At 53.7% G+C, this 21,543-nt stretch overlaps 1 protein-coding gene across 9 annotated transcripts in view; it reads left to right on the plus strand.

Moving 5' to 3' along the window:
* The first annotated feature begins 10,910 nt into the window (after positions 1 to 10,910).
* Pla2g6 (phospholipase A2 group VI) overlaps positions 10,911 to 21,543 on the plus strand; it is a 48,966-nt gene continuing 38,333 nt past the window's right edge. For 2 of the 9 annotated variants that reach the window (XM_078052746.1, XM_021724418.3), the window contains exons 1-2: positions 19,882 to 19,927; positions 20,011 to 20,264. In XM_078052746.1, the coding sequence (XP_077908872.1) occupies positions 20,056 to 20,264 (209 nt within the window). In that variant the 5' untranslated portion in view covers positions 19,882 to 19,927; positions 20,011 to 20,055. Of the gene's footprint in view, positions 11,117 to 13,452; positions 13,471 to 15,638; positions 15,802 to 19,881; positions 19,928 to 20,010; positions 20,265 to 21,543 lie in introns of those variants that run through there. The other 7 variants (XM_021724416.3, XM_005322258.4, XM_078052745.1 and 4 more) reach the window with 7 other exon arrangements.

Here is a 21,543-nt window from a genome sequence, read left to right on the forward strand (position 1 = left end):
TCTGAGACCTGGCTTCCTAATAAAGCCTGGAACAATGTAATCCGTTCACACTGAAGAGCCTTTGGCAGCGGGTGCCCAGTGTGTAATAAAGGATCAATTATATGGGGTTTGACAGAGAGTCCCTAGAGTTCCCTAGGACACTCCCTCTGAGAAACCTGCTTCTCCCAGGGGTGAGTGACTTTAGTGACACCAAGTCACCCTGCAGAGAGACCTCACCGGCCACCCACGGGGAGGGGACTTGTTGACAGTTTCTAGAGAAGAACCCGCCCTCCGTCCGCCCGTTGGGCCCCACAGAACTGTAACTAGTCGGGCTGGTTCCCCGGTTCACCTGCCAGGGTGGGGGTCCAAAGCGCAGAACAGTGCCCGGCCGGCCGAGTCCCAGCAGGACTGTGGCCCGCAGTGGAGGGCCTGGCCCCGGTCTGATGCTCGGTGACAGAAGAGGGCTGCGACCCAAGCCCAGGCTCGCAGTTCAGCTGGACACGGCTGACTCCAGGGGCGTGGGAGGCGTTGCTCTCTCCAGGCTCAGTTTCCCCACCTGCAGACGCGAGGTCAGTGGCTCTCAGACAGCCTGAAGCCACGCTGGACTTGCTTCAGACCAAGGTCACCTCTGCAGCATGTCCCAGGATGGAAAGCAGCCGGACGTTGGGCTGCCGGGGAGGAGCCAGGGCTGCTTCCCGCGCCCTGGTCAAGAGGCTGGGGATGTGACTCAGAGGTGGGGCCCTTGGCCACCTGCACAGGCCCTGGGCTTGAGCCTCAGCCCGGTGGTTGATATACGGCCTCTCATTATGGGTGTTCTGCTCTCTGGTACCGAGACTGACTCCCCATGGGCTTCTGTCCTTGGGACTCTCAGTGGGGCAGACATCCAGGCCTGGGCCAGGTCCCCCATTTCCCTGGGTCCCTTTGCTGGGTTTAAGCGATGCCCAAGGAACCCCTTTCTGCACTGTTGGCACCTTGTCTTGACACTTCCACCCACCACAGACTCACACCAGTTTCTTATTACTGGTAATTAATAATAATTAATCTAATAATGATGATTAGCATGTTCATGAGGCACTTCCTCCGGGCGGGCTCTGGGCTCAGTGCTCAGGACCTGTGAGTATTTTGTATTTTTTCACCCACTCTTTTCTCTCACTGCCAAGAAACTGGGGGGAAAAAAAAAAAGTCTGACACTGACATTTCAGAGTCTCAGCTTTCCCTTCTCACGAAGCCTGATCACCAGCTCAGAGCTGAGGAAATGGGCAGATCCACGGGTCACCAGCTGCCCTGGGACCCAGGCCTGGTCCCCAGTGTGCTGCTCTGTGCCCTGACTGCCCCTCACACTGTCCCAATTGGAGCAGTCAGGTGCCGTCGTCCCCATGTTGTGACGGGGAAATGGAGACGGTGAGAGGTGAGGAAACCAGCCCAACAGCCAGCCCCCGGTCCCTGCCAGAGGAGGACTTGAACTCAGTGGCTCAGCTACGAGGGCTGACTCTGTCTCCCGCTGCCCCTGCCAGGGATGGGCTTTTCTGGGAGAGGCATCCCCAAGCCACAGAGGGCACGGAGCCCTGTGGGCACCAAGTGTCTTCCCTTTCACACACACCTAGGAGAAATCAGGCTCAGTAGGAGGGTAATGGCAATAGCTGATGATAAACTGGAAGAATGATCACAATGTACCCTCCTAAGAGTTAGGTGAATGCCTCTCAGGAGGGCGGGCCCCTGGGGTATGGCTCTAGTTCCCCTCTGACTTCTACTCCCCCATTGCTCCCCCCAGGCCCTCTTGCCCTCTGACAGCCTCAGCGTCCGGGCTGTGTGTCGCGCCTCTGAAACGCTGGGAACCAGGAGGGTGTCGGGTTCCTGGTTCAGAACCTTTGCCTGTGCCTCGTGAGGACCTGTGGGGGCCCAAGTCTAAACTTGGTCCACCCGTGCTCCTCACGCCTGCCCACGGTCCGCAGGCGACGTCGGGTACTGCTGGAAGCATCTCACTGGACTCTGTCACGTGAGGTCAGGTGTGGAATTTTCCACAGGTGGCTTCACGTCAGCGCTCAGAAAGCTTCAGATCCTGGAGCGGTTCAGGTCCGAAGTGCCCCGCGTGGCCTGGAAGAGAGCCATGCCTGCTAGGTGTCCAGGCCCTGCCAGGGCTTGTCCAATTGTAACCCGAGAGCCGCCATTCCGCCCGCCGTCCACTTCTGCCCTTCCCAGCCAGCTCAGCATTGTCACAGTGGCACTTAGCATCACCCTCCCACCTGTACCCCTCTCATGAGCTTTAACAGGTTGGTGACACCACCTTTCCGGAGCCACTCTAGAGAGCAGCCAGCCTCCTGCCCAGCCTCCCTGCCTCCAGCCTCCATGCAGAGGACTGAGACTTTTCTGGACTGAGGATGTGGCTCAGTGGCAGAGCACTTGCCTGGCATGTGAGAGGCCCTGGGTGAAAGAGAGGGAGCTTTCTGAACCCTGACCTTGGCCTGGCCACGCCTCTTCCCCAAACACATGGCCCCCCCATGGCCTCCGTCTGCTTCACTGTCACTCAGGACCCCTGTCCTCATGGGCACCTCGGGGCTGTCTGGCCGCAGCACCCTCCACCTGGAGCCCCCAGCCTGGCGTCCTTTCCTCGGCGGGCTTCCTCCCGCCCTGCTGGCGGGCTTCCCGGCGCCGGGTAGGACACAGGGGGCCCATCCCTATTGGCAGTGTCTTTGACTCAGTGTCTTTGTGGCTGAAACCACAGGCTCTCTAAGGACAGGGAGTCTGTTTTTCTCACGTTTGTGTCTCGCCCGCCCGGGGCTTGGAGTGCGGTAGGAGCCGAGTTGGATGAATGAAGTTGACCTTGGGCCTTGGGCCTGGGCTGGAGAGGGAGGTGATGGGCTGAGCGGGGGAGGAAGGAAGCGGGCGTTGCTCACCTCCTAGAAGGTCCCTTGGCCCCCTGACGTGGGCCTGCTTGTGTCACTGACTGCCATCTCGTCCTGCCAACAGCAGGGCCACCACTCTGGCTCTCGGGATCCTTGCCGTTCCCTGTATCATCCCCGAGCAAGTCCATTGGACCTGCCAGGAAGGCGTGATTGGCAGCAGTGGTCAGGAGACCCAGGGACCCAGGAGAGGACCCCCAGGATGGCGAGTAGGTAACTGGTGCTGGTGCAGCCTGGGCTGTGGAGGGGTGCAGCTCTCCTCGACCTCAAGCCCTCTCACTCTCTGCCACTTCCCTCCCCAGTCCTCCCGCCTGTCATCCAGGATTTCCCACCCCTTCTCCACTCTTGAGGCTGCGGGAGCATCTCCTCAGCCCCAGGGCACCTCCTGGAGGGCTCAGAGGGAAGTTGGGTGCTGTTGTGTGTCCAGCGCACTCCTCCCGCTGGCTCTGCCCACGTCCAGCCATCGCAGGAGTCCTCAGAGCTGCTGGTCCCGAGCTGAGCCAGCGGTAGCTCCGGATTCCGGGCCAGAGCTGCTGCCCAGGGGCGGGCACAGCACCCACCTTGGCTCTGTTGCCCCTCCCACGGGGACCCAGGGGAGAAGGTCAGTGTCTCTCCAGCCTAGTGCTGTGGGTCGTCTGTAGGGGCTGTGTCCTTCCTTCCTGGGCAGAAGAAGGGTCACGATGAGCAAAAGGTGCGACTTCCGCAGTCGAGGGGAGAAACAAAGAATGTCCACGTGCTTCTGCCCCTTTCGATGCTTCATTCACTCAGATCTCCATACAGCTTCACTCCGTAGGTTCTCAATCAAGAAAACGTGAACGTGATTAGATGAGGCTTGAAGCCAGGTGTGTTGTGCAATCCCGGGTGCTAAGGAGGTCGAGGCAGGAGGATCACAGATTTCTCAGTGACGTCATTTGTCCTGAGGTTAAAGCCTCTGGTCTGGTGGTCCCACCCTGATTTTCTTGCTTCTCGCTCTTCTTAGGGGGCGAGGGGCTTCACTCTGAGCTTGTCAGGGTGGGCAGAAGTGACGTGTTTGTGCTGAGGGCCACACTGGGGGGCCCCGTGGGTGGGTCTGGGGAGACTGCAGTTTCACACTGCAGCTTTAACACGGAGCTGCCTAGGCTCAGGCCCACGGCCATCCTTACAAGAAGCCAGAGAAAGGAGAAGGGGTGACTGTGCAGAAAGACAAGCCGTGGAAAGCCCACTAGGGATCACCCGATGTCTCCACCACTGGCTGGCCCCTCCTTGTATTCTGGAAGATTCTCTGGTTACTTTCCAGTGGTTTACTCACTCGCCCACACTGATGTTGAGTTGGGTTTCTCTCACCATCAAGAGAGTCTGACTCATTCTGATCTTTCTTCTTGCTCCCGTAGAACCCTGGCCCTCTCAACTCGGGCCCCTGCCGGAACTCCCTGAAATGCATTCGCGTCGTCGGGTTAAGCTCATTTGAACACACTGGAGAGACTTTATGCTGAAGGCTGACGGGGAAGATGGGTTCTCACAGACAAAACAGAACCTGTCACCTTGTCAATCAAGGTAGAAGTCACGTGGGATTTCATAGATTTCAGTTCTTCCCTCCCTCCTTTGGCCGTAGGGAAGGCTGCATTTCCCACTTTCTTTGAAGTTGGGTATGACCATGTGGCTTGTTCTAGCCAATGGAAAGCAGAAGAATCATGTCACTTCTGAGAAGTAGCTTTAAGAATCAGTACCTGATTCCCCCACAATCCCTCACTCCTGCCACACAGGTCATGGAAGCTCATGTTGAGAGTTGCCCCTTAGCCTCTCCACAAACAGAGACCCCTATCCCTCCTCACACTGGACACATAGAGTGAACAAAGACATCATGCTGAGCCAAGATTGAGGGGCTGTTTGTTACTGCAGCATGCCCTTGCCTCTCCTACCTCCTATAGGCTGGAATGTAATCCACTGAAATTTTATAATTTTGACTACATTTTCATGAATGTTGTCTAAGCCTGTTTGGACCACCGTAACAAAACACCTTAGATGGGTAATCTGCAAACAGCCATTTATTGCTTACGGTTCGGGAAGCTCATCAGTTCTGTCCAAGATTGAGGCATCAGCAGATTTGGCATCTGGTGAGGACTCACTCTCTGCTTCAGAGACAGTGGCTTGGTTTCAAAGTCCACTTACACAGTGGAAGGGGGTTGCAGAAGGGGGCAAACAGGCTCCCTCAAGCCTCTTTTATTTATTTATTTATTATTTTTGTGTGGTCCTGAGGATTACCCAGGGCCTTGTGCATGCTAAGTAAGTACTCTACTATTGAGCTAAAATTTGTCTTTTTGTTTTTAAATTTTGAAATAGACTGAGTTGCTTGGATTGGCCTCTAACTTGTGATCCTCCTGCCTCAACCTCCTGAGCACCTGGGATTACAAGTGTGCACAACACACCTGGCTTCAAGCCTCATCTAATCACATTCTTTTTTGGGGATACTAGGGATTGAATACAGGGGCACTCAACTGCTGAGCCACATCCCCAGCCCTATTTTGTATTTTATTTAGAGTCAGGGTCTCACTGAGTTGCTTAGTGCCTCACAATTGGTGAGGCTGACTTTGAACTCGTGATCCTCCTGCCTCAGCCTCCCAAGCCATTGGAATTACAGGTGTGGGCTGCCACCTGGGCCTCACTGACTCACACATGCCTATGTTCAATCTGTTCACGTTCCCCAAACCATCCCCATGATCTCATGATGGTGACCTTTCCCCAGAGAAAAGGGTCCTCCTACCTAGGATGTTCTTACTCTCCTAATCCAGCAAACTCCTCTTCGACCTTTGAAACGCAATTTCAGAACAGGGCTTGGTTAAAAAAAAAAAAAATATATATATATATATATCACACACACGTGTGTATAATACATATGTATATAAGGTATATATATAATATTTTTATAACTTTATTTTACTTATTTACTTTTATATGGTGCTGAGGATCGAACCCAGGGCCTTGCACGTGTGAGGCGTGCACTCTACCACTGAGCCACAACCCCAGCCCCATTATATATATAACATTTTATACACACACACACACACACACACAAACATAGTGTAAAGGGCCAGATAGAAATATTTCAGGTTTTTCAGTCCATACGATTTCTGTCCTAGCACTGAGTCTGCCTTTGCAGGAAGTGCAAGTGGAAGCAGAGGATGGCAGGCAGGATGGCGGGCAGGATGGTGGGCTCCCTCCTGCTCCACAATCGGCTCACAAAGCTCCCACAGAGGGGAGCTAATGCCTCCAGCGATGACGACGTCTCACACCACCCCGATGTGATGAGCCAATGGAGGGGGGGCACTCCAGTGTCTCTCATCTAGATTTCTGCAACAGCCTCCGCTGGCCTCCTGGCTGGCCTCCTCACTGCCTTAGCCTCGGAGTCCACTCTCAGGGAATGACCCATCTGTTAAAATGTTAAGTCTGAGCCCATCGCTCCTCTTCTGTAAAACAGCCCGAGGCTCCCTGTGGCTCTGAGAGGGAAAGTCCACAATGTCTACAGGCCTGACACTCCCCATGCCTTATATTTCTTTGACCTCATTACTACGATGCTCCTGTATTAGCTTTCTGTCGCTGTGACAAAATACCTGAGAGAAACAACTGAAAGAGGAAAGATTTGTTTTGGTTCCAGGTTTCATAGGTGTCGATCCAGGGCACCCGGCTGTGTTGATTCTGGAGTTTGGTCATCTGTGATGAGGCAGAACACCATGGTAGGGAGCCGGTGGTGTCACAAAACTGCTTACCTGTGGAGGCCAGGAATGGGGCAGGGAGGAGGGACAGGTGAACTGAGAAAGAGAGAGGGAGAGGGAAAGAAGAAGGGCTCTCTTTAACCACCTGCTGTTTCTACCCCTCCAATAGTCCATTCAGCTGTGAATACATCGAGGAATCCATTGATGATCCAAATACTTCCCCAAGCCCCACTCTGGACACTGCTGCACTGAGGGCCAAGCCTTCCACACACAAACCTTTGAGGGACATTCTAGATCCAAACCATGACAGTTCCCACTTGGGAACTGTCACAACAAGTTCCTCTGCTTTTCTTGAAAAAGCGAGGCCAACTCCTACCCCAGGGCCTTTGTACTTGCATTGTGGAACATACTTCTCCAGATTATCCACCTGGCTCACTCCCCTCAGCTCCATCAGGTCTTTATTTAAGTATCTCCTTTCTCAGTGGGGCCTTTCCTGGACATTCCATTGAAAACTGCAGGCACCGGGGTGTCTTGGTTGTAAAGCAGTTGCCTAGCATGCACAAGGCCCTGAGTTCCATCCCCTAAATCAAAACAAACAAAACCCCCAAAGAACAAAAATTACAACTCTCCTTTCTGCTCTTACTCCATAGCATTTACCATTCCCTAGCACACTAGGTATTTCCCCCAACTTTTTAATCGTAGAAATGTTCAAATTTGCAGATGATAGAAGGACTGGGGCTGACACTCAATCCCAGAATCCACCTTGTGGCATTTAATTAAATTAATTAATTTATTTGCTGGCGAGGTACCAGGGATTGAACCCAGGGGCACTCAACCACTGAGCCTCCCAAACCGCTGGGATTACAGGCGTGTGCCCCACCATGCTAGGCTCTACCTTGAGGCATTTTAAAAGAAAGATGTTTACTTTGCTGACTTCTGGAGGCCTCAGCCAAAGACTTTAGCAAAACACACTCAGGGTTTCACTGTTCTTGTTATTGTTCCTCTTTCCCTGCTGGGCTGTGAGCGAGCACCTGAGGGCAAGGGTTTGTGATTTTATTCACTGCAGTTTTGTCTGCTCGGAACTTGGCCTGGCTTGTGGTGAGTACAGAAAAGACAAGACAGGTTCTGACTCTGGTTCCGCCTCTCACTGACATGCACTTCTGGGGACCGGTTCCTCTCACAGAACCTCGATGTCTCCATCTAAAAAGTGGGGATAATGTTACTACTTCTCAGGGGTTTTGTGAGGATCAAAAGGGTAAGAGGTGTAAGCCTGCACTGTTAACATGTTAGTTACTTCCTTGAGGGAGAGGGCTTGGTCTAGTCTGAGCCTCTGGACTCCCAGAAGGCAGAGACCTTGCTCTCTGATGTCTGCAGGGCCTGGCGCAGCCCGTCAGGAGATCGCGGACTTGCACTGCTGACATCTCCAATGCAAAGCCCAGCAGAAATTCAACAGAGCACACATCCTTGGATTTACCTGCTCTTCCCTTGACATTGTCTGCTCATTCGATGCTACCTAGTAATTCCCTGTACTCCTGTGGGAAGCCATTCTGTCTGACACATGACTGGGCGGCTCCCGTTTAGGGTCTGAGGCGCTTTCGCTGTGTCGGAACTTTCCTGGCCCTTTCCTGATGAGAGAGCCCATCCGTGTGGGGGTGTGCCTGACCACTGACCCCGGGGGCCCAATCACTGACCCTGACCTTGGAGTGCAGTCCCCCCTCAACCTTAATTGGATGGAATTCTCCTCTGAATCTCTTGTTCCCCAATAAAAAGCTACTCCCAGGCTGTTCACTCTCTCTCTCTCTCTCTCCTGCTAGCCCTGAGTAATCCTTGCTGCCCTGCCGGGCGGTTAGAGGTGGGAACCAGAGAGGGGAGCCGTCTCGGACCTGGCAATAGAAATAAGGTAACTGAGTCTGTGTGTTTTATTTCGATCTCTTCTAGCTAACTTTTATGCCAAGAACCTCATAAATGAAACCATTGCGCTGGCCGCATGGTGGATGCTCCATCTCTTGATTTCCCACCCATCTATCAGTTTCTACCAGAAGTAACTGGGGAAGGGACACTTAACTACATCAGGCACTGAGATTCTTTTTTTTCAAATTTGTCTTTGTTTCCAAAGAAACAAAGACTTCCTGACTTACACTTCCTTGGTCTGCTCTGCATTTCAGATTCAGCTGTGTGTCTGTGTTGCCAGACTTGCCTCTCAGGCCACTCTGAACACAGTGTGGGTGTTTGCTGAAGAATGGGACTCATCCTGTTAACCCTACCGATTTTCTTGGGTCAGACTGCATGGTCTTCGTGCGTAGTCCTAGCCTTTTGTAAGCTCTCTCATTACCATCACCCTAACTTCACTTGTTTGGGGTGTGGAGGGCAACATATTTTCACCAAGAATTCATCTCTTTCTTTCAGATCCAAGCTGAAACTCTTCTTCCCGTCTGCAAAACCCATAGAAGATGAAGATGAAGTCACTTGGTAACTGATAAAGCTCTGAACAAATATTAGTTACTATAATTAGCTTTATTAACTTGCATAGAATCTTACCTAAGCCTGTGGAACCACTTGCATTCACTACCTGAGTCTGGGCACTTATCTTCGGATGGAAGAGGAGAACACCAGCAGCTACACTGCTCACATGGACAGAGGTAGTCTGGCATATGGTGGGCAAAAGGTGCGACTTATGCAGTCCAGGGGGAGAAATAAAGAATGCCCACACACTTTTGCCCTAGTCATTCAAATTACTCAATACAATTTCACTCTATAGGTTCTTAATCAAGAAAATGACAATCCTTAATGCTGGGCACTTCAATAGACATAACCAATCCACAGCAAACAATTCTAGATTAATTCTAAGCACTGCAAACACATTTACTCCTGACAGGCTCATGACAGACATTCCCTCTGCATGCTAAGCTCAAGTGCCAGATCTAAAGTCTCAAGCCTTGAGCTCTAAGTCCAGCAGGTGCCCACTCACTGAGACTGTGGCGATCAGATCAGGAGCCAAGGCAGGCTTCTCCTGGGGTGCAGCTGACGGCTGGTTGAGGAGAGAGTCTTAGGGAGAAGTTGTGACTCTCACCAGGGTACCAGGGTCAAGATGTGGGTGTAGAGTTTGAGAGTGATGAGGAAAAAGCAGAGAATCAGGCCAATGACAAAAAGTGCTGGGATGCCAGTCCAGGTCCCCGTCAGGCTCTCGGTGTGAGGGCACCAGTGTCGGCTGGCTGAATGTCTGTTCATTTGCTCCAATTATTTATACCACATTTTGGGGCTTTTGACCCCACTTTTAATCCTTATCAGTTGCCACTGGGTCTCTCAGTGACATTATTTACCTTCGGGTTAAAACATCTGGTCTGGTGGTCCCCATCCTGATCTTTTCGCCTGTCCCTCTTATTGGGTGAGGACAGCCTGCCGGGTCTTCACTCTGAGTTTGCCAGGTGGGGAGAAGTTAGTGCCTGAGCGCCACCCTGGAGGGCTCCGTGGGTGTGCCTGGTGAGGCTGCAGGTTTCAAACTGGAGTTTTCAAATGGAGTTGCTTAGGGCTCAGGCTGGTCGGGGAATCATCAGGTAAAGTAAAAGCCCAACCAAGTCTGGTGGGCTGGACCCAGAAAGCCTGCTTAGTCAGCCGCACACAACCTCATCACTGGCATTGTTAATCCCAACAACTGCCAGCATTGAAGTCCCTCTGCGCGCAGGCAGAAGGGCCGAGTTCTTTGTGGTCACAACACACACCGCGGTGGGGTATCCCTGCACCCACCTCTCAGGTTCACTGAGATCATTTGTCCAAGTAATAAGATCTGCTTGGCATAGGGTTGTCAGACAACAAATAAGATTGCAGCACCACACTGTACTTACACCGCATTATCGGTACCTACACCAAAAATTCATTTATGGGTGACTTGAAATTCAAATTTAATTGGGGGTCCCCTATTTTATTATTTGCTACAATCCTAGTTTGGGAGTGCCCGGCAAAAAATCAAAGCGGGTTCCTCCCTGTCACGCCCTGTGCCTTCGTCGGCTTGATTGTGATCTTTATGAGCAGTCACCAGCAGTAAGTCCACAGGGCTCCCCGGATGTTTCAGGGGGCGCAGGGAGGAAAGGGACCGGGCGGCTGCCCCTCTTCAACATGTCTCTCAACTAGCCCTCACAGGGACCTTCCGCCCGGCACAGACATGGCCGCGCCCGGCAGCGGAGAATTGGCTCCTGCCGAGAGCACGTCCTCCCTCGGCTACGAGAGCCCCTTCCATTGGGCAGTTATTCAAGATGGCGGAGCCCCGCCCCCGCCCGTCCTCGTGCGCGGGGCTCGCAGGGCGGGGGCGGAGCTTCGGCGGCGACCCGGGCCATGGGCTCTGATGATTGGCGGAGAGCCGAGGTCGGGCCGTCACGTGGTGCGGCGCGCGTTTGTTTGCGGAAGTAGGAGGCGGCAGAGTGCTGAGTAAGCCGAGGTGAGTGACGGCGCAGCGGGGCGGGGCCCCGGGGCCTCCCCTAATCTCCGCACCCGCGGCTCCGATGTCTCCACCCGGACCCTGCTTTGGACCATCCTGGTGTCTCCGATTCTGAGGCACGTCCTCCACTGATCCTTGTGCGACCGTCTGAGTGTCTCTGGTTTCTGTCCTTTGATTCCCCCCGACGTCCCCAACTCCCATCCCATGGCCTCTCTTGGCTCATCTCCAACTGTGCTCTTTTAGGGACCCGGCCTCGTCCCTGGACCCCTCTTCAGTGTCCCAGTCACCTTCTTGTGCTTCCCTCAGTACCCTAACTTCCAGAATCTTCCCCTCCCAACCCTCGCAGCCTCCGCCTTCCACCCTGGGACCCTTGGGTGGTCCTCAGCTTCCTTCCCGTGCCCTTCGAAGTGCTCCCGGCTCTCTCCCACTGGCTTCCCGGTTCGTCTTTGTCTCCTGCATTCTTTCTTTTGTGTTTTCTTCTTTTTCCGTTTCTAATTCCCTCTCCCCGCTTTTTCTGTCTCATGTGCCTCTAGATTTCCTCTGCTCCCTGCTTGCCCACCACCTAATCTCCAATCCCGTGTCCACCTCCAGCTCCCACAGATGACCTGGAAGCTGGTGACAGGGAGCTTGTGAACTGGGTGACCATGTGACTGGTCAGGGTGTGGTTTGGGACAGGGAGGGCATAGGGCTTTGGGATCTGTGCCCATTTTCTTAATGGGCTACCCACATGACCCCAAACAAATACCATCCCTTCCTCTGAGCTTCTGGGTCTTCCCCTCACCTGCCCTTTTACCAGCCCAACAGGATGTTAGGCAGGTTTGGTTTGGCAACACTGAAACTCCACCCTTGGGCTGAGTGCAGTGTTTTTGTTATTGTCTGTGCCTTAAAATGTTCCTGAAGTTTGGAGGCTATTTTCTGTTCAAGTCTCAGTTTTCTCATCTGTGGCAAGGGACTGTAGTTCCACGTGAAGCTGCCATATGGTTCAATATTTGAGAAAATGTAGAAGGCACAGCATTGTAACCTGTGTGGCTTGGTCAAATGTATGGCCATTGCTGTTGTATCAAAGGCAGGACAGAATGGAATAGGAATGGATAGAGGTGAAATGATAAGAGAAAGATGAGTGCATGTCTTTCCTTTGTCATTTGGTAGTGTTTATCAGGCTTTTTATAAATCTTTACCATTTCATTTATTCATTGAACAAATACTAATTTGACTCCAGTGTTTTAGGATACGCTCCATGTAGCATATTATTCCCATTTAGAGGTAGAGGAAAAGAGGGTGAAGGAGGTGCCTGAGGTCATACTAATTAGGTTGGAGCTGGGATCTGAATACAGTGTGCATGGTCCCCAGTTCTCAATGGTTTGACTTGATTTTTTTGTACTGAATGATGACACAAAGGCGATAATGCTTTCAGTAGAAATCGTACTTTGAATTTTGAATTTGAGTATTTTCTTGGGCTAGGGACATGTGGCTTTGTCCTCTCAATGCTATACCCAGTCAGCTAGAGGATCACGAGGGGAAACAGTGGGCGCTCCCCAGTGTGCTGTGTTGCTAAGTTATGATGTCTGATGACATCATACCAGGAATTGAACCCAGGGTGCTTAACCACTGAGCCACATTCCTAGCCTATTAATTTATCTATTTTAGGGGCAGTACTGGGGATTGAACTCGGGGCACTTTTTTTTTTTTCCATTTTGTTTCGAGACAGGGTCTCACTGAGTTGCTTAGGGCCTTGCTAAATTGCTGAGGCTGGTTTTGAACTTGTGATCCTCCTGCCTTAACTTCCCAAGCCGCTGGGATTACAGGCATGTGCCACCATGCCTGGCTCCTAAAAATGCATTTTTTTAAAAAAATGTTTTAGTTGTTAGTGGATCTTTATTTCATTTATATGTGATGATGAGAATCGAGCCCAGTGCCTCACACATACTAGGCAAGCTCTGTACCACTGGTTCACAGTCCCAACCCCTAAAATGCATTTTTGACTTGTGATATTTTCAAGTTATGATGGGCTTATTGAAGCAAAACCCCATCAAAAGTCAGGGAGCATTTGTACTGTCCAGTGGGGCGCCAGGGCCTGTGTACACAGATTGTCCTGCTGTGTACGGGTTGCTCCTGTTGTCCCGGTGTGTGGGAGGTTTTCTCTCCCTTGGATGGTTACTTATATATTAAATGATGTTACTTTTCACTCAACAGAATGACAGCATCAAAAAATGGATAAAGGGGAATTTAAAACCGTGTTCACACGTGTGCTCACCTGCTCTGGGCATGTGTGCAGGGCAGTGGGTAGGGGAGGGCCATGGTGAAGGGAGTGTTCCCAGCTTCACTGTATGTTAAGTGCCACTTCTCTTTTTTGTCGCCTCATTTTCAAGTGATCTCATCCAGTCTCATAGCTTCAAAAGTACCATCTGTACTGTAATAGCCCTGCGATTTTTATTTTTTTACTTCTTTGCAGGGCTGAGGATGGAACCTGGTGTGTGCATGCAAGTCTCTGCCACTGAACTACGTCCCCAGCCCCACATTCCTCTCCTAGTCTGGGGAGATCATTTCTCTGGATGATAGACTCACAGTTCTTGATGCTCACTCGCCATCTCAAACTTAGGCATTTCACAGTTGAAGTATTCAGAGCCGAACTGTATTCATCCCCTCCCCCCTGCCCCATTCTGGAGCAAAACCTTCCCTCCCATTCTCTTTCCCACCTTTGGATTGGCAGCATTACTCTTTCAGTTGCCAGATCAAAGCTGTGAGATTATCCTTGGGGTCTCTCTTTTCTGCTACCCCATATCCAGCCAGAGTGATCTGTTAAATTGTCGCTCATTTTCTCCCAGCCCTGCTGTGACTTCACTCCCTACATAGGCCTAGTCCTATTCTTCCCATTTGTTTCCTTGCTGTTCCTGGAACTCACCAGGCGTGCTGCAGCCCCAGGCCCTTTGCACTTCTGCCTAGAAGAAAGCTTTTCACCTGGTACCCATATGACTTTGTCCTCTCATCTTTCAGGTATTTATCCAGGGTCAAGTTCTTAGTGAGAGCTTCTCTGGACACCAATATCTAAAATTTCAGTCTCCACCTCAACCTTTCCTTTCTAATTTCTTTGGTTTATTTTTCTCCTCAGCACCTAATTAGTTTGTGTGTTTCGCGCGTGCGCGCGCACCTTATTTGACTTCTCTATTATTTGCAGGCCTCTTTGAAATATAAGTTCCAGTAGGGCGGGGATCTTCTCTTCTCTGTTCATTATTGTTCCCTCAGTAGTTAGAACAGTGTCTGCCATAGCAGGTCCTCATAAATATTTGTGGAGTGAATCACAAAATGGGCCACCTGCACCAGCTTCAGGGGCTTTCAGATTTTTCCTGTGTCACTCTCTTGGGGCCTCCTGCAGTCCTCTGGACATTTGGCTCTAGCTGTGCTCTGGCCAAGCAGAGTGAATGAGAAAGATGCCTTTTCCCCTTTATTTGTTTGTTTGTTTATTGGTACTGGGGATTGAACCCACGGTGCTTTTTGAACCCAGCCCTTTTTATTTTTATTTAGATACAGGCCCTCACTAAGTTGCTGAGGCTGGCTTTGAACTTGTTATCCTCCTGCCTCAGCCTCCTCAACCACTGGGATTACAGGCTGTGCCACCAGGCCCAGCACCTTTTCCCTTTTCAAGGGCACTTTAACCTGGCTCCTGTGAGCGCGTTTTAGGTGAGGACCTTGGCTTTGGGAGTCCAGGAGGCAAAATCCAGCCTCGGCCAGCATTTCCGGCCAGCTTCTTCCTGAAGGTGGTTTGGGCACTAAGTGCTGCTGCTCTGGATTCCAGCAAATTGGGTTCAGATCCTGGCAGTTACCTGGTCTGCTTGAGCCTCAGTGCCTCGTGAGACACGGGGAGACCTGCCTTCTCTTGGGGTGTTCTGAGAATTAAGATGGTGATTCATCTCCTGAGGCGTCTGGCACTCAGTGGATGAAGGTGGCAGTGCTGCTGGGGGTGGAAGGTGACAGGACTGAGCCCTTTCCCTTCCTCGCTCACTTAGCAAAGAGGTTGGAGCTGGAGCCAGGGTGAAGGGCTGGAGGGACCTTCTGGTGGGTGCAGCCTTTGAGGTGCAGGGTGTGGTGGCAGGTAGATGTGACCTTTGACCTCAGCTAGCCTTCCCTCTGAACTGCACACCTGCCCTGTGACAGGCCCTTTGCCTCCTGCCGTGCAGGACCCAGCCGCATCAGAACCCCCACTTCCTGTCTCTGGGCAGCTTCCAGGTTTCTTCGTGAGCTCAGAGTCCACTAACAGATGTGGGATCCCTTCGCTCTCCATAAAATGTGGCCACCTGTTAGAGGATGGGGTCCCGCGAGTGGGGCGTGCTCCTGTGTGGGAGGAAGGAAGCCGGGGGTGACTGCAAGCTGGTGCTCTGATCAGACCTTGTGTCCTCCATTGGCTTTGTCATGAGGGGGGCAGGAGGTGTTGGTGGTTCGGGGGGGTGTCACTGTCCTGCTGCCAGGACCAACCAGCAGTTATTCCAATCATGGGACATCCTGCTGTAAGTGGCCAGGACTCTTGTGGCCTGATTTTCACCCTAGCAGTTCTGTATGCTCCTAGAACTCCCACGTGGCCTGTCTTGTGAGGCCTGCTCTGGGCCGGGTGCCTCTGGGCTCCTGTCACCTCCTGGGCAGCTGTCCCACTCTTGCGGAAGCCTGGGGCCTGGAGAGTTTTCCTGCTTGGAGTAGGAGTGGGCTCGGCTGTAGGCACCCTGACCAGCGTCTGTGAAGCTGAACTTTCCAGACCAGGGCTCAGAGAGGGACCCGCCTGGCACTGAGTGCCCCTCCTAAAGCTCAGCAGGTGCTGGAGGAGGGTTCTCTGGGTGGGGGGCTGAGCTCCTCTCAGTGAAGAGCTGGCAGTGCTGTGGGGGTGAGGGGTGGTCTCCACATCCCCTCCAAGGACCTCCTGGGTGCCCAGCTGGTGGGCTTGCCAGGTTCTTTAGGTTTCAGCCATTCATTCTTGCGACATTCATTAGACCCGCATTGTAAGTCACAAATCAAGAAGCCCTCAGGGGCACCATCATTGTCCCTTGGTAAGTGCCCCCTGGGCTGTGTGCTGTGACTGGGCTGCTGAGGGGAGGCCGGGAGGGCTCCCGAACTGAGCCTTGAAGGACAAGAAGGGATCCTTCACTTTATGTCATTCTGTTGCACTTCTGGGGATTTTGAACCCAGGGCCTCCCTGTGATCCTCCTGCCTCAGCGTCCGAGTCCCTGGAGTCCGGGCGTGCACCGCTGCGCCTTTTGTCCGTGTTTCCTTTTGGGTGGGAGTCTGCATGCCCCACTCCAGTTGCTCTTTGGACACTGACAGCTCGAGGCCTCTCTGGCCTCTTCTCTCAGGGGGAAGCCAGAGAGCCTCGGCCCCTGCAGATGCCGTCAGTTTTCCCTGAACAAACCGGGCGGGTGTGCTGGGCCTGGGACAAGGGACTGGTGAGCAGAGACAAGGAGAAAGGCCACTGATATCTGGCCTCAACCCGGGGAGACAAGACTGGCCCCTGGAGTGGCCGTCACTGCCATCACTGGTCCTGGGTTTTGTTTTTCTGCTGGGCGCGTCCCAGGAGCGCGTCGCAGGACCCGCATGGTGGTGGGCCAGTGCTGTGCAGGGAGCCAGCCCAGGTGGGTGGCAGGAGGGATGGCAGGAGGGACCATTGTTATGGGTTAAAGCAGATGTTTACACTCAGGAAGATGAAGGGTAGAGGCTGGAGAAGCGGGAGGAAGTGAAGAGGAGGCCGTGCAGGGACAGCCTCCAGTACAGGCCCCAGGTCCCCAGTGGCTGCCGGCTCCGCCGCCCCGCCTCCTGCCACCTGCAGCTGGGTGGGGAGGAGCATGGCCCTGGGCTCTGAGTGGGGGACAGAGGAAGAGGACAGGAATGAGGAGGCACGTGCCTGCCTTCCCCCCACTGGCCGCCCTCCTGGCCAGGACGGTGCCAGGATGTGGCCGGTGGTTTCCATTTTCTTTCTCCACCTAGTGATGACGGTGGCTGCCGTTTCTGTGTGCAGTGGCCAGTGTCCTGGACCCTTCCCTCCACTGCGTCACTTCATCCTCGCGCCAACCCCAGGAGGCTGGGTGGGAGCCAGGCCATCCTTTTTGTGGCCGCACTGCCGTCAGCCTGTGGGGGCGCCCCGCCAGCCCTGGCGCTGGGGCCTGGGCTGGGACACCGAGGCAGGGCCTCCTCTGGGCTGGGGGTCGTTTCTGAGGCAGCTGGAGCCCACTGGTCAGCTTCTGCCTTGGCCCCAGTGGCCCTGGCTGCCAGTGCTCCTGATGCCCTCCCCTCCTGGGGGTCCCCCGCGTGCCTGGGCCTGCTGCCCGGACGCCTGTCTGCCCTGTTCTAAGCCACCCTGACCCCACTGGCCCCCACTCCTGCTTTCTTTAGAAACGTCTAATCACTCGCACACCATTGGGAGAACACGGGAAAGCGGAAGACCGCCGTAAGCCCCGCGCCGTCCTCTGTGTTGGTATTCTGGTGTTTTCTATCTTGGTATTATTTTCTTCTCAGTTAAATCCTGTCAAACTTGCCGTGAGCTGGGGTGAGCGTAGAGGTGAGGAGAGCTTGGGCTCTGGAGCCAGCAGGGCCTCCAGTCCTCTGTCCTCTGCTACTAGCTGTGTGACCTCAGGCACATCACTTAACCTTTCTGTGGCTGAATCCCATGTGAAATGAGGATGAGGACGTAACTGTTTGGTCGGGTGTCCTGCGGGGGAGATGGGGAGAATATGGAGGGGACGGCGCAGGGAGGGGCTGGGTAGTGTGGGGGGGTGACTGGTTTGAAGCTTATCCTCTGGCGGGGACACTTAGGATGCACTGGGGCAGAGGAGTGGAGAGTTTTTTGACTTTTGTGGTGGTGGAGATGGGACCCAGGGCCTCCCCCATACTGAGCATGTGCCGTCACTGAGCTGTACCCCCAGCCCTGAGGTGGCAGCATCAAGCAGCTGGGGAGGCGTGTGCAGAGCAGTTCAGGGAGCATGTGAGAGCTGAGCCTGGACCTGAACAGCAGCGGGCCCTTCCACACAGAAAAGGAGAGGGTGGACCCTTTCCAGATGGCCACAGCCAGGCAGGCGGCCGGAGTGCTCGGGGCTTTCCTCTCCAGATGCATGAGGTTTGGAGTGGAGGGTGCGAGGCCCGGAGCTGCGGCTGGAGAGCCTGAGCTGGGGGTGGGGGGCTGCACAGGCGGCAGAGGCTACCAGCCCCCTGCGGCTCACGGGAGCAGCACAGGCAGCGGTGTGGACTCGTGTCACCAAGTTTCTCCCGAGTGGCCACACTTGGTAGTCACAGCTTTTAGTGGCCACGTGGTACTGCCTGAGTGAACGTAGCCACGTTCACCATTGTACATGGGTGTCGAGGCATGGCGATGTGCGTGCCGGGATACATTTTGGTTCTATTTTGGGTGGGGGGTTCCTGGGACCAATTCCTATGCCTTCCCTGGCTGTGGAGAGGGACACAATCTCTCCAGCTTCTCTGTCCTTAAAGCCCCCAAGTATGGGAGAGAGAAGGAAACGTGGCAGGTCTGAGTGTTCTCACATTCTCCTTCAGTCCTCACACTGTGGCTTGTCCCCATTTGAAAGGAGAAAACTGAGGCTGCCTTCCCACGCTGCGCCCTGCTACTAATCATAGAGGGAAAGACGTTGCAAAGCTTCGATGTTTTCAGAGTCCTGCGTTCATGGTGCCCTGAGCCTTAGTTTTCTTATCTGTGAAAAGATAGCTAATGTTCATTGAATATTTACTATCTGCTGTGTGCTATTGCTAGGCGCTGTTATTAAGGTTCTGTGAGACAGATGAGGAAACTGAGACAGGGGTTAAGTAACCTACCTAAGGTCATGCAGCTAAGTGGTAAGTTCAGAACTTGAACTCAGCCAGATTCTAGACCTGCACTGTGTTTTTTAGTGTATCTGCCTTGTATGGTTTTGTAATACATAAATGAAGCAATCACATAAAGTACTTAAATCAGGAATTACTGCACAGTAAGTGGTCAGTAAACATCTCTAATGCAATTACAGTAGTCTTCTCTTATTCAACAGGGGATTCATTCCAAGAACCCCAGTAGATGCCTGAAACCAAGGATAGTACTAAAAACTATATATCCAGCATTTCAGGGCTTCTCTTTGGCATTTCCAAATTTCCAGTATTATTACTCATGAACCTTAAGGCCATCATTAAGCAATACAGGATCACTTGAACACAGCAGTGCAGTACAGTGACCACTGATCTGGCAACTGAGATGGCTACTAAGTGACTTATTGGGTGGGTAATGTATATGCTGGACAAAGGAATGAATTTATCCCCTGGTTGGGACCTAGCTGGATGGCATGAAATTTCATCTTGCCACTGACAACAGCATGCAAGTTATAATTTAGAAATAATTTCATTCTGGAATTTTCCACATCATATGTTTTGACTACAGTCACTGAAACTGTGGCAATTGAAAACTTGAACAAGGATCTCATTCCTGGCCCCCTTCCCCAGAGCTCTTTGGGAAGCCAGTGCCGGCAGGAAGCAAAGGAATGCGATGGACGCTCGCATGCCCAGGCCCCTTCCCCCCAAGGCAGAGTGGTGAGGCCTGATCCCCGTGGTGTCTAGTGGGGAAGGGATCTGAGTTTGCTTCTGGAATTGAAATGCTGAGCTCTTTGCCAAAAAATTGTTTCTATAATTTGTGGGAGTGAGAAGCCCTTGCTCGCCCAGGGCCTTCCTGCCGACAGCATGTGTTCCCACCTGCTGTCCCACTTGACCACCGATGAGGAAACTGAGTCTGTCAGGGACACTGGGTCAGGGAGCGGGAGGTTAAGGTCTCTGCATCTGGGTCTCCAGCTGGGCCCTGGGGGCTGCAGGGCTTCCTGTTAGACCTCTGACTTCCCGCTCAGTTCTGTTTTCCTCTCTCTCCCCTCCTTTTCAGGTCCCTGCAGGCCCAGACTCAAGGGACAGCCTGGTGGGGGCCACAGGTGCCTGTGCAGGAGCCGGCTGCGTTGGTGAGGTGGGCATGGGAGACGGAGCCCAGCTGACTGGAGACCCTGTTTTCTTCCAGACTGAGGGGGCAGGCAGCAGGGCCTCCCCACCTGCCCCACAGAAGATGCAGTTCTTCGGCCGCCTGGTCAATACCCTCACCAGCGTCACCAACCTGTTCTCTAACCCATTCCGGGTGAAGGAGGTGGCAGTGGCGGACTACGCCTCAAGTAACCGGGTTCGGGAAGAAGGGCAGCTGGTCCTTTTCCAGAACACTCCCAGTCGCACCTGGGACTGCATCCTGGTCAACCCAAGGAACTCGCATAGTGGCTTCCGGTGGGTGATGATGGGCAGGGCACCACCCACACCTCTCCTTTCTGGTGCTCTGCATGCGGGGAAGCCGCTTATTTGGGTCTCCAGCTGAGGGAGCGGAGGGGCAGGGGAGAGTGGATCTGGGGATGAGGGAGGCTTCCCTCTTTGCACACTCTGGGCACTGGGAGGGAAGCCTGGGTATTTCCTGTCCGGAGGCCTGGCCCTTGCTGATCAAGGGAAGGGGTGGGGTGGGAGAGGCAGGTGAGGTCCATCAGCGTGACCTTTACCCCTGGGCCTTTATAGGCGTGACCATCCTTGTAGGGGCTGGCCAGGATTTGTTCAGGAGCCTGTAAGGGATGGCCAGAGATGTCCCTTCTCAGGCATGTTGGGACGACTCCCTAGCTGGGAGGGCAGGACAGCCCAAGGCTGAGGTCATGGGGCCAGGGATGGCATAAGCCAGGCCTCTGAGTGCAGGGGCCATTGTGGAGGTGGGCTCATGCTGATATCTCCTTTCTGCCTGTTTGTCCCTCTGACTGTCCGCACCCATCCCTTCGGCATGCACTGAGCATCTGCGGAGTCTGGGCTGAGCCCAGGTCCCACGGGAACGGGGGGTGACAAACATGTCTTTAGGGAATGTGCAGAGCAGGGCCTCCTGGCACAGGCACCAGGACACCCTTGGGAGCAACGCACTTCCTGTCGGGTTGAGCCCAGGGAGTGGTGGGAAGGAAGTGACTACTTCCTGGTGGGCCGGCTAGAGCCCCCAGCTGCTCTGGAAGGACAGGAGGAGTTTGTCCTGCACGAAGGCAATTCTAGACCTGGGAGGTGCACAGGGCTGAGCCGTAGGCAGGGCCCTTGTCTGACTCCCAGGCTCTGGTGAGAAGTGAGGCCCAGGGACATCTGGGTCCATTCTGGTTGAGGAGGCGCAGCATCAGGAGCCTCAGAGAGTGGCCAGCTGGGGGCCAGGGGCCAGCTGCCAGGAGAACAAGGCCAGTATCATGGCTCCGCCCAATCAGGTGAAAATTCAGACCTGGCTCCACAGGGAAGCTGGGGTGGAGGTCCCCACAGTAGATGCTGTTCCAGATGCTGGCAGCAGTGCCGTCCAGATGCTGAGTGCACACGGCTGGGGTGGCACCTTCTGGCTGGCCGTGATCAAGGCCGAGGACAGTGCAGCTGCGGGTGCCGAGAAGACACAGCAGAGCAGGGCAGCGAGGCCACTCCGCAGGGGACCACTGGGACCTGCCCTGGGGACCCCACCGTCTCCATGTGCAAGTTCTGTGGGTTGTGAGGACTCTTCCCCAGGAGT

Source organism: Ictidomys tridecemlineatus, chromosome 6, assembly GCF_052094955.1.
Source record: "Ictidomys tridecemlineatus isolate mIctTri1 chromosome 6, mIctTri1.hap1, whole genome shotgun sequence".
NCBI classification, from domain to species: Eukaryota; Metazoa; Chordata; class Mammalia; order Rodentia; family Sciuridae; genus Ictidomys; species Ictidomys tridecemlineatus.